Below are 12,602 nucleotides of genomic sequence, written 5' to 3'. Positions count from 1 at the left end.
GTTACTATATACAGTAATGGACTTCTATATATTTTACATCAGATTAAAACTTTGGGTGTAAGAGTCAGATAATTATTTATTAAAAGCTAGACATTTTAAATGAGAACAAGAAAGAAAAGTATGTCTTTGTGCCCCCTTTTCCCAGTTAATGCCCTATCGGCCCCCCTGGCTAAACTTTGCTAGATCCGCCCCTGCACAGTTACCAGCCGTCAGCTACGTAGAAAAAGATCCTGGTGTAGAAAGTTATATTAAATAAATTCTAACAACAGCTTATCAAGCTGAATAGTGCTGCTGTTGTTCAGCCGCTGGTTTCCTCTTTCTGGTGAGAAGTGGGCCAGAAACTAAGAAGAGAGACGGACTCGCGACAGAAAAGCCGATCAGCTGATCATTAAGCAGTTTCAGATTGAAGTAGCAGCAGGAGAGAGAGAGAGAGGCAGTCGCTCCATATATCTATTGTTAAGCTTAAGGTGGGAATGCTTTACAAACATTCAGAGATGAACTTACACACTTGCTTTACTTCTCTCTGGGAAAACTTCCTCTGAGATGAAATGCTGGTTTGCTAGCAAGGCTATCACGTGACGCATACTGCTGCAACGTGCTACGGTCATGAGCCGAGTTACGCCGTGTAGCAAGCTTTGTGAGGTGCTTTTTTGATATTTAATGGATCGGATTACATTTTTTATTTCTCGCCGATATCCGATCCAGTAATTTGGGTCAGTATCGGACCGATACCGATACGTAATATCAGATCGGTCCATCTCTACAACAGAGCACCATGACGTTGAAGATACGGACAGGGCATAAACAGGCAATAAGAGTGAGATAATAAATACACAGAATATACAGTATATACACAGTTTTAAAATTACACAGTTTTAAAATTAAAGTCACTGAAAGGTGAGTAAATAACTGTAAGCGAGTAAAGTGTCGGCAGTATAAAAAGAGTGTAGATTAGTTTATGTTTATGGGTGTGGGAAATGGTCTTATCGGCTGGAGTTAAAGAGCTAGCCCCTCTTTGTTTTAAAAGAACCCCCCCCCCCCCCAACCAAATTCCATTGCAGTTTATTTCACACTTCAAACCTTTTTTATTACAGGTTGCAATAAAATAAACTACTACCTCTTCACAGAGGAGCACTTTTGCAAATATGTGATGTCTTGATAAATTAAGCAGATACTTGGAGTTTATACAGCTACATTTTCAGCTGAAAATATCTTAAAAGTTTATTTCGTGACCAGGAAAAGTAATATTAAAACTAAATAGCTGCCGCCATTGTTGGAAACTATGATTGGCTGGGCCGCACTTTGAATTCTGGAATAGGTTGGGCCACGAAGGACGCATTTGGAGCAGCCTTCGTCGCATGGCTCGTCAGCTTCAAGCTGGTGGCCTCCGAATGATGAGGCCTATTTTACGAGTTCCCAAGCTACTTTTGCGAGATCTTGCAAAAGTTCATCTTCATTTTTTTCCCCTCCCATGTCCGTTGCAGGGCTCCGTAAAAAACAAGCCATCTTCATGGTGTCTCCAAAAGTTGATTCTGTTCGTCTGGACGTAGCGTTTTGTGGGAGAAATGTTTCGTCACTCATCCAAGTGACTTCTTCAGTCTCAGCTGACTGCAGGTTTCCCCAATCATATAAACAGTACATTTGCATAATGACTGAAACCAGCCCACTGAAGGAACAATGGGCTGGAAGGTCAGTCCCTTAATCTTAATTATGCAAATTCTCATGACCATCCCAGCTGGACTTTTGTCAAAGCTGGAAAGGTACCTAAAGAAAGCTCCAGCTGATCCAGGAGAGAAGGACGACCGCTGCCCAAGCGAAAACCTGTAGTGATCCCGTATGTGTCAGGAGTATTGGAGCAGTTGAGATGCATTTTTTCTAAACACCAGGTCTCTGTGTCTTTTAAACCCCAAAACACGCTGCACCAAAAATGGGTCCACCCCAAGGATCGGGTCCCCGACACAAACAGGGTAACACAGTGCACGCTGTTACGTGCCAGGAGGATTGCCAGGATTTATACATCGGGGAAACCAAACAACATGCACAGTGTAAATGCACAATGTTGCTTCCATGTGATGCTAATTAGATATGTATGTTAATGATTGGGGGATTCCCATGATGTATTGACTATTCTTCTTCAGTCACCTTTCTCACTCACTATGTGTTAATAGACCTCTCTGCACTGAATCATACTTGTTATTAAGCAGACAGTCCCCCCCCCCCCCCAAACACACACAAATTGTGGTTTGTATGCTGGTTAAAGAGTCTTCACACCTTTGTTCTTACCTTCATCTGAAAGCTGTGACTTCCCTGTATTAATCCTGTGAAAACACAAACAAAAAAAACAATTTTTATAATAAATAAAAAAATAATTTAATAAATAATATAATAATGTGATGGTAAAATGGTAAATGGCCTGTATTTATATAGCGCTTTACTAGTCCCTAAGGACCCCAAAGCGCTTTACAAATCCAGTCATCCACCCATTCACGCACACATTCACACACTGGTGATGGCAAGCTACATTGTAGCCACAGCTCTATCTATCCATAGATATAAAATCTTTAACCAGAATGATTGGATTTCATCCAGGTAAATGATTAAAAGCAACAACTTTAATGGTAGGTACTCCAGCCATGATTACAGCACTTGAATTTAACAACAATTATAAGATGAAGCCATGTAGCAGATAATAAAATCTGTCAACTTAGAAATTGAAAACATCACCTTTCTTTCATTTTTTCCAGCAGCTTTGCATAATGTTCAATATCAGCCTCCAGGTCCGTGCTGTTGTTGAGTCTTTCCTCATATCCTTTTAGTTTGTTCATCAGTTTCGTCATTTTCTCTTTCATTCCCCCGAACTCTGACTCTATATTCTGCATCTGTTTTATCATGCCAGGTTCAAAGGTTAATGTTTTTATTTATATAAAAAGCAGTTCAATTCAGACTCTTGGGTAGCAGAATTTATCTTTACCACAGCAGTTAATAATTATAACATATCTCCAACCTTTGACTGGTGTTTTTCAAGACTGATCCTCTTAACACGCTCCCTGATCTTTCCCAGTGTTTCCATCAGGTCTGAATTGTTATTATCGGTCTCAGTCTGGTTCTGATGCTGCAGCTCATTGATCTTCTACAGAAGAAGAGGAGACAGGTGAAGATAAACAGAGGCTTAGAGTTATGATTTATCTATATGAGCTTTTGTCTGTACACATCACATTAATTGAATAACCTCTGTTAACATTGTTAACAGCTGGTAACAAGTAAATGCATCAGAACCATTACTGAAACCATACTTAGAACAAATTTTAATCACTGTGTCAGGCTCTTTAAAATGATACTTCTAAGTGCGCTAAATTACAAAAATACATACATTTGCATTCTTAATATCCAGCCTTAGAGTAGAATAAACCCTTTCATGGTTCTCTTTGTCAGCACAGCAAATTCAAAAGTGTTAAATGTTTTGGTGTTAGTAGTCTTAGAGTTAATTTTACTCTAAGTAGAGTCACATTCTTTTAATGTAACTCTGAGGTGTAAAATGATAGTAGTTAAAATCGAGTGTTAAAAATGAGTGTTTCTATTTCAAATCTGGAGGTGTTACAATGAAAACATTAACTCTTGACCTCTTAACTCTGAACTCCTACAGGGGCTATGACACTGTTGCTACCCGATCCGTACCGGAAACCCGATCGGTACCCCGCATGCGCAAATCTTACCTCACTTCCTCTCTTTGCCAAAATTGCGACATTCAATATATTTGAATGATACGGTTAGCGTCCAGTTAGCTCCTAGCATTTCTCAGCAGCTCTGCCTCCTTTTCGACTACCGGGACATTTAAACAATGGATAATCCGTTTACAAACAAATTTATGCTTTTCTCCTCAACAGAGAGCGCCCCCCGATTGAACAACAGCGCCGTAAAATAAGAAGAATGACGCCTAATTACAGAGTTAATAATACAGACTTTGTAATATCTCACGTGAAGATTCATCAGCCAGATTAAGTGTTTACTGACAATTGACAGTGATAGCGGACATCATCATCACTATTCCAATCAATCTTCTCCACACAGACAAGCATAAACACACTCGACTATCACTAAATCAAATTTAACACATGTTTGTAATGACGCTAATTCAGTTTACAATAGGGTTCATTCGCTCAGTCAGCAGGTGGCAGTATCCTCGTACACTTGGGAGTAAACTGCCATTAAACGAACAGAAGAAGAAGAAAACCCCTGCACATGCGCAGTATGGATCGGGTAGACCCGATTTGTACGGTCCGACTTTGCACATGCGCAGTAAGGATCGGGGAGTCCTGATCCGTAACTATCTTTTTATTTTTCGTTTTTGTCTACACTATATTGAAATGCTTCATTATTGGAAACATGTTAAGAGATACTTATTATTCTTAACATCTTAACAGATACTCTGACCCGTAACTATCGTAAAACGCTTTGACCGGAAGTAGACACCTTTCGCACATGCGGGGTACCGATCGGGTTTCCGGTACGGATCGGGTAGTGGCTGTTGGATTGACTGGAATAGTGATGATGATGTCCGCTATCACTGTCAATTGTCAGTAAACACTTAATCTGGCTGATGAATCTTCACGTGACACATTGGTAAATCAATATTATTAAGTCTGTAATAAGGCGCCATTCTTCTTATTTTACGGCGCTGTTGTTCAATCGGGGAACACTCTCTGTCCCGGGCAGTCGAAAAGGAGGCAGAGATGTTGAGAAATGCTAGGAGCTAACTGGGCGCTAACCGTATCATTCAAATATATTGAATGTCGCAATGTTGGCAAAGAGAGGAAGTGACGTAAGATTTGCGCATGCGGGGTACCGATCGGGTTTCCGGTACGGATCGGGTAGTGACAGCGACAGACACTAATAGAGATTGAAAATGTGACGTCATTCAGGGGTAAAACCGCAAAGAATTCTGGGAACTCGTGGCAAGAGGTACTAGCGCACGCAGGCTTTCAATTGAAATCAGTTACACAGCGATAAAAAGAAACACAAAAAACTGTCAAGAAGCTGTTGTATTATTAACTGCAATAGCCGGTCGCATGACAGCCATGAAGCCGACGGGTAAAGAGATCGTTTATTTTTATCGGATTACGTCGTTGAAGAGAAATTATTCGAGCCATGTTTCCGAAGTAAAAAGAGGCGACAGATGGCCTGGATTGCAGCCATTCAAAGACCAAATATAACGTCCCAGAACACTCCAGCTCACAGGTTAGTCTGCTCCAAGCATTTCCACAAAGGTCAGTGTTTTGTAGTAGTTAATACGTCATTTTTCATAACATAATTGGTGATATAGGTTACAAGCAAGTCTGGCGCTGAACAGAAATTGTGGCGCTATGCTATCACTAATTGCCCAGTACGATTACAGCATACAATATTATTGTCACTGCTACATTTCTGTAATGCGAACCAGAAATTATTTCCACTACTAATTAATTACCGTTGAGCTCAAAGGTCCTATTAATAAACGGTTAACGAATGTGTATTTATGAAGACGATTTGTGAGACTGGTAAACTTATGATACGTACGATGGTCTTTCGTTCTACACGGTGCATTTCAAGGTCCTGTACCCATCCGTCGGTAAACTGTACCTGGGCTTGTTGCAGTGACCTGAAGTTACTGAACTTCACGAGTGTATGCACTCACTCCAAGAACCGTATAATTATAAATATGAGCGTGGTGAAAGTTGGGCAGCACGCTAACGTATTTTGTCCACTCTGTGTGCTTGTAAGGGTATAACCCTTTCACTCCTTTGATTTTTTTCCTCGTATCTTTTCTTTGCCTTTTCATCAAGTCTGTCTTTGTACGGACCGGCATTGTTCTCCTTCGTTTTGTACATAACTTTTTTGGGGGGCAAAGAAAAGGCAAGAAGGTATTGGAACCGGAGAATGAACGTTTTGCGGTGCTGCAAATGCCTGCATTTGATGCGGTACTTGGATTGTTTTGCCACGAGTTACCGGCATGCAATGCGCGAAAGTCACGTGGTCTGTCAATCTCTATAGAGTAAATTCACAGACTCCGCCCCCAGCACCATAGGCCCCAATCGAAGCTGAAGTGAAACCGTTTCAGAACATTTTGCTCTACATATTTGAGTTGTTTGCCATGCTTGGTAAGTCATTTTTTCAAAGATTGTTTCAATTATTATTATTAGCTTTTACTTCTGTGGCTCTTTGGAGTTGAGACAAAGCTGTGTGGAAGGCATTAGCCATGTTGCTCGCTGATAGCATAATATTCTGTTTTAGCTAGCTGAAAGGTATTGTTTGCGGGCAAATACCACAGCCTTGAAAAAAAGCTTGCATGTGAATTTTCAGTCAAATCTTTGGTCAAATTAGAATTAGAATTAGAATTAGAATTAGAATTAGAATTCAACTTTATTGTCATTGCACATGCACAGGTACAGGGCAACGAAATGCAGTTTGCATCCATCCAGAAGTGCTTTAGTGATATAGATATATTACAATATATATTAGCAATAATATAGATATGTAAGTATGTTACAGAAATGGGTCTATTATGGTATGTTATAATGTACACGGTATGAAGTATGTTAGGAATATTCTATAACTATAAGTATGTACAGGCTGTAGTGAGTACAAGCTATGTACAGGCTATGAACAGGATATAAATATGAAATAAAAAAACTATACAGAAATCTGAGATATACAGTTATACAGAAATGTGAACTATGCAAGTTATAAACAGTTGTAGGATTAGAAATTATCGTATGTACAGAATGATTATTTACACAGAGCTATACAGTAGTGCAGTTAAGATAAGTGAGATATGTGGATAATTTCTACAGAGGTATATAAAGTGCTAGTGATTGTGAATGGTGGTTCAGTCCATGTTATTATTGTGTGTTTGAGGGTACGGTTGTCCATTGTGTGTGTGTGTAGGTGGTTGTGGGTGTGTGTATGTCCAGTCCATGAGTTTAACGTGGGTCAGATGTCAGGAGGCAGAGTTCAGGAGTCTGACAGCTGTGGGGAAGAAGCTGTTCCGGTACCTGGTGGTCTTAGTCCGGAGGCTCCTGTAGCGCCTCCCAGAGGGCAGGAGGGTGAAGAGTCCATGTGCTGGGTGACTGGGGTCTTTGATGATTTTCCCAGCCCTTTTCAGACACCGCTTCCTGTAGATGTCCTTTATGGCAGGAAGTGGTGCTCCGGCGATGCGCTGGGCAGTTTTCACGACCCTCTGCAACGCCTTCCGGTCCGAGGCAGAGCAGTTCCCATACCAGACTGTTATACAGTTGGTCAGGATGCTCTCGATGGTACAGCGATAGAAGTTCACCAGGATGTCTGAGGACAGGTGGTTTTTCCTCAGAGTCCTCAAGAAGAAGAGGCGCTGGTGAGCCTTCTTGACCAGCTTGGAGCAGTTGGTCGTCCAAATGAGATCCTCGGAGATGTGGATTCCCAGGAACTTGAAGCTGCTCACACGCTCCACAGCCGTCCCCTTAATGTGGATGGGTGGATGTGGGTCAGCATTCCTCCTGTAGTCCACGATGAGCTCCTTGGTCTTCTCTGTGTTAAGCAGCAGGTTGTTTCTGTCGCACCACTCAGCCAGACGATCCACCTCCTCCCTGTAGGCGGCCTCATCGTTGTCACTGATGAGGCCAATCACCGTGGTGTCATCTGCAAACTTAATGATGGTGTTGGAACCATCAGCAGGTCTGCAGTCGTGGGTGAAGAGGGAGTAGAGGAAAGGGCTCATCACACAGCCTTGTGGTACACCGGTGTTCATTGTGATTGTAGATGAGCAGTGGTTATCCAGCCGGACATGTTGGGGGCGGTTGGTCAGGAAGTCCAGTAACCATTTGCAGATGAGGGAACTGATGCCCAGGTCTGTCAGTTTTCTGATGAGTTGTGAGGGGTGGATTGTATTGAATGCTGAACTGAAGTCTATAAACAGCATTCTGGCGTATGTGTTGTTGTTGTCCAGGTGTGAGAGGACAGAGTGCAGTGCGATGGAGACTGCATCCTCTGTGCTCCTGTTCTGGCGGTATGCGAATTGGTGGGGGTCCAGGGTGGGGGGGAGACAGGATTTGAAGTGTGCTAGGACCAGCTGCTCTAAGCACTTAGTGATGATGGGGGTGAGTGCTACTGGGCGGTAGTCATTGAGGCAAGATGGGTTGGAGTTTTTGGGTATCGGGACGATGGAGGTGGATTTGAAGCAGGCCGGTACCACAGCGTGGGCCAAGGACAGGTTGAATATGTCTGTGAGCACTCCTGCAAGCTCCCCAGAACACGCTCTGAGAACACGCCCGGGGATGCCATCAGGACCTGCAGCCTTGTGGACATTGATCCTGCTCAGCACCGCTCCTACATCGGTGGGGGAGAGAGTCAGAGGTTGGTGGTCTGGCGTCATGTCTGTTTTGGTTGTGGTTGTTGGATTCCCTCGCTCAAAACGAGCATAAAAGTTGTTGAGCTCGTTGAGGAAGGAGACATCAGAGGATGCGGGGGAGGGTTTGGTGGTCCTGTAGTCTGTAATGGTCTGGAGTCCTTGCCACATGCGTCGGGGGTTGGAGTTGGAGAAGTGTTCTTCTACCTTCTTTTTGTAGTGGTGTTTGGCTTTTTTGATGCCCTTCTTTAGATTAGCCCTGGCTGTACTGTAGGCGTGTGCATCTCCTGACCTAAAGGCAGTGTTGCGGGCCTTCAGGAGGAGACGAACATCCCGGTTCATCCAAGGCTTCTGGTTGGGGTACATGGTGATCCGTTTCTGGGTGGTGACACTGTCTGTGGTTTCGGAGATGTAATCCAGTACAGATGAGGCGTACTGGTCCAGGTCTGTGTGGGTGAACATATTCCAGTCTGTGTTTTTAAATCTGTCCTGGAGCACTGCGTCTGTCCCCTCTGGCCACACTTTAATTGTCCTCACAGCAGGTTTCACACGTTGGATGAGTGGTGAATACCGAGGTGTGAGGAACAGGGAGAGATGGTCCGATTGTCCAATGTGGGGGAGGGGTGTTGCTTTGTAGGCTCCAGCCAGGTTGGAATACACATGGTCTAAAGTCTTGTCTCCTCTGGTGTGGCAGGAGACATGTTGGTGGAATCTGGGGAGGACTGTCTTTAAGTTGGTGTGGTTGAAGTCGCCAGCAACAATAAAAGCAGCCTCGGGGTGTTTATTCTGGTGTTTGTTAATGGCTGCAGAAAGTTCTTTCATGGCCAACCTAGCATTAGCGTCGGGGGGCATATACACTGCAGTGAGTATGATCGAAGTGAGTTCTCTGGGGAGATAATAAGGTCTGCATTTGACCATTAAAAACTCCGCATTAGGTGAGCAGTGACTCTCAGTAGTAGTAGAGTTCATGCACCAAGCATTGTTAATATAAATGCACAAACCTCCACCTCTGGTCTTGCCGGAGTCATCTGCTAGCCTGTCGGCTCGGTGTGTGTGGCGTCCTGCTAACTCGATAGCATTGTCCGGGCAGCTGTTGTTCAACCATGTTTCGGTGAAAAACATGACATTTGAGTCCATAATTCGTCTGTTGTTAGTGATGGAGAGCCGTATCTCATCCATTTTGTTTGCCAGAGAACGGACATTGGCGAGGAAGATACTGGGTAAAGGCAGCCGGTGTGGTGTTAGTGTTAGTGTTAAATACACTTAAAACAATGTCTAGAATGTGAAATGTTGGTATAATGGTGCTACTTGAAGCCTGAAAACGATCTCCCATAAAAAAACAACAACGAGCAAACAGCAGTAGCAGACATCCTGACTGGGTTCTACGTTAGCATTTAGATCCCTCCAGAGTTTTGTGCACACGGTTTAGGTAAAAATGAAAAAGGTTGAGGTTTTACATTTAGTTCAGTATTACCCATTGCCTGTGTCCTTGTCTTTTGGGAAAATATTTTACACAAGTAATGGCTCAAAAAGGATTCTTTTTTTTTTACTGTGCTGCAATTGATTTGTGCCATTAATTAGTGTCAGCTAATTTTTATTCAATCTCCACATAGGATATGCTTGTGAAGATGGAATATGGGGGAGAGCAGAAGTGCGTTGGAGTTCCACAAAGTGATGAATGAAGGACATGCATATTGTATTGAAGAAATAAGTGATGAGAATGCTGTTATTTGCATTTACCAGCTCACCTATGTCAGACCTTTTGATAAACAAAATTCTAATGAAAGTGAGAACATGTACACTGTTACATCTTTCAGAAAATGTTTTGAAATTGTGGTGCACAGTTCAGAATAAATGTTTTTCAAACACCATTGCATCTTTTTAATAAATGTTTATTTCCAAACGAAATTTCTAGAAGTTCAGAACAGTAAAATTCCCGCTTTTTAGTATTAATTAGAAGATAACTCTTACGTAGTTAAACTAAAATACTCTTTGAGAGTTAATATATAAACTTTTAACACCAAGTGTTAAATGATCAACTCCAGACAGATTTGGTGTTTAACACTAAATCAGAGTTAATGTACCAACTCTCCAAAAAGAGTTAAATTAGCACTCTCTGGTGTGGACCCATATAGACACTTTAATAGTGTTGAAATCAAATCTGACAGTGTTAATTTGGACATGCTGGATTTGCTGTGAGCTCTTGATGAAGGCTAGAACAAATCTACCTACAATTCATAGATGTGATGGATTTAATACACTTAATAATAGCTAATGTTCTGTTCTGTCCTAGTAAGCCATGGGAGTGAACCAGCACAGTGCTGTAACTGAGAACTTCAGTCTTTTATCTGTGAAGAGATTGTATAAAAACACACATCATCCTGAATATAGCATAAAAAATAAGAAGAAAAGGAGCAGTGAACCTTTTCATAGATCTCCTTCAAGAACTGAATCTCCTGCTCCAGCAGTCCAGTGCGTTTCTTCTGAAACTCACAGTCCAGCTCAGCCTTAACCTTCTCCTGCAAAATGAAAAGCATTTATTTTAATGAAATATCATTACATCATGCATATTTTAAACAACTCTCCATTTTGCTACTCCAATTCCTGTAAAACTGGGGTGTCATGTGCCTATGACCCAGGGACCAAATTACAGGCCAAATAAACGCAGTCCATAGGATGGCTTTGAAAAATGTGACATTAAATTACAAACAAAGAGGGTATGCGTTTTGAGCGTTGTCCTGTTTTTTGGCTGTTTACAGCCTTTTTGCTGACAAAGACATCACCCATAATTTGCCATACAACACCAAAGTAATTAAAGGATTAAACAGAACCAAAGATCAGCTTTATATTATTTATCAATTATTTTCTTTTTCAGTTTTAGTATTCCATCAAACAACAGAAAACTATAGATGAACCAATTAATATTTAAACAAATGTTTGAGTGGCTCCATCCCTGCTAATAACAATAAAAAGATAAAATTATTGGAGATTACAAATTACCTTTATAATCGTATCTAACTGTTCTTCTGCACTTATTCTTCTTTTTTTCTCAGCTTCCAACCTGGATGCCAGTAAGATACACAGATGGGTTTTAGACAGAAAACCTTTGATGAGCAACTGGTTTCATTCAAGCCAGTGTACTAGTTGTGCTGGTCTGCATAAATGGGAAGGGTTGCATAAGGAAGGGCACTGGCACAAAATATTTGTGAAATCAAACAGCAAGAATGTGATTTTTGTATTGAACTGCTGATCTGGCCTCGAGTTGACAACAAACACCTCCAGTGTGCCAACAGAGTGCCAATGGAAACTATTCTGCTCTTGGCCAAAGACAAAAGAAGAAGAGAGGTGGAAGGCATGTTAGGAGAGAGAGATATATCACGAGACAGAACTCAGGAAATAATTTGCGGTTTTAGTTATTTAAGTCAAAAACAGTTCTACATTTACTATTTTACATGCGAGTGTTTAAGTAAGAATAGGCCAATACTAGTTAATCTCCAGCAAGATGTTGACTGTCTATGGATCCAAAACAGGTTTTGAATTTATCAGTGAAAAAATAACAATATACATAATAATAATCACATTATCAATATAAAGACTCACAAATGTAATGTTTTAACATTCTACTGATGAAACCGGCACATATTTAAAAAAAATGCACACTAAGCCCCTTTTTGCCCCTTTCCACCTCAATGTTAAGGTTTTCTGCTCGCTGATTATGTCCTCCTTGTCTTCTTCACGCACCATGCTCAACAGCTCGTTCATCTTCTCCTCAACTATGTCATGGATGGACTCATTGTGCTCCTGATAATTCACCTGATTATTGACCTTCTCAATGTAGCGGGCAAAGAGGCTATTCAGTAACTGCAGCTCTTTCTTCTCCATCGCCATGTTTGCAGAAGAGCACTCAGTGACTTTGTGGGAAGCAAAGCCTGGGCAGTAAGAGGATGCAGTGCTGAAGAAATGCTGGAGCTCACAGAAAGCCTGGTGAGAGCTGCAACTGAAGCAGAACCTGCTTGTCCATCTATTTGTAGGTACCTCCCCCTTCGCTTTTTACCCCCTCCTCCCTGAGAAATGTCCTTCCTGATCCTCCCACTGACTCTCTCTTTCTTCCTCCTTTAGCTTATCATTTTAAATTCTTCATCTTTTTACATCACCTTTCAATTCTCTCTTCCTCCTCTAGTATTTTCTTCAACTTCCCTTTTCACCCTATTTCTACCCCTTCCTTTTTCTCCCTCTGTTACACTCC

At 41.7% G+C, this 12,602-nt stretch overlaps 1 protein-coding gene across 1 annotated transcript in view; it reads right to left on the bottom strand.

The window, feature by feature from the left end:
- Positions 1–12,602, bottom strand: part of LOC146491638 (uncharacterized) — a 16,913-nt gene extending 4,311 nt beyond the window's left edge. Inside the window, exons 1-6 of the mRNA XM_085150391.1 lie at positions 12,042–12,602; positions 11,357–11,417; positions 10,780–10,875; positions 3,005–3,130; positions 2,725–2,879; positions 2,284–2,318 (exon numbers count right to left, since the gene is read on the bottom strand). Coding sequence (XP_085006517.1) covers positions 2,284–2,318; positions 2,725–2,879; positions 3,005–3,130; positions 10,780–10,875; positions 11,357–11,417; positions 12,042–12,244 — 676 coding nt within the window. The 5' untranslated portion in view covers positions 12,245–12,602. The remainder of the gene's footprint in view (positions 1–2,283; positions 2,319–2,724; positions 2,880–3,004; positions 3,131–10,779; positions 10,876–11,356; positions 11,418–12,041) is intronic.

The sequence above is a fragment of the Neolamprologus multifasciatus genome, chromosome 23 (genome assembly GCF_963576455.1).
Source record: "Neolamprologus multifasciatus chromosome 23, fNeoMul1.2, whole genome shotgun sequence".
In the NCBI taxonomy this organism is placed as follows: Eukaryota; Metazoa; Chordata; class Actinopteri; order Cichliformes; family Cichlidae; genus Neolamprologus; species Neolamprologus multifasciatus.
Note: the sequence above shows the minus strand (reverse complement) of the source record. Positions and strands in the feature narration are given on the sequence as shown.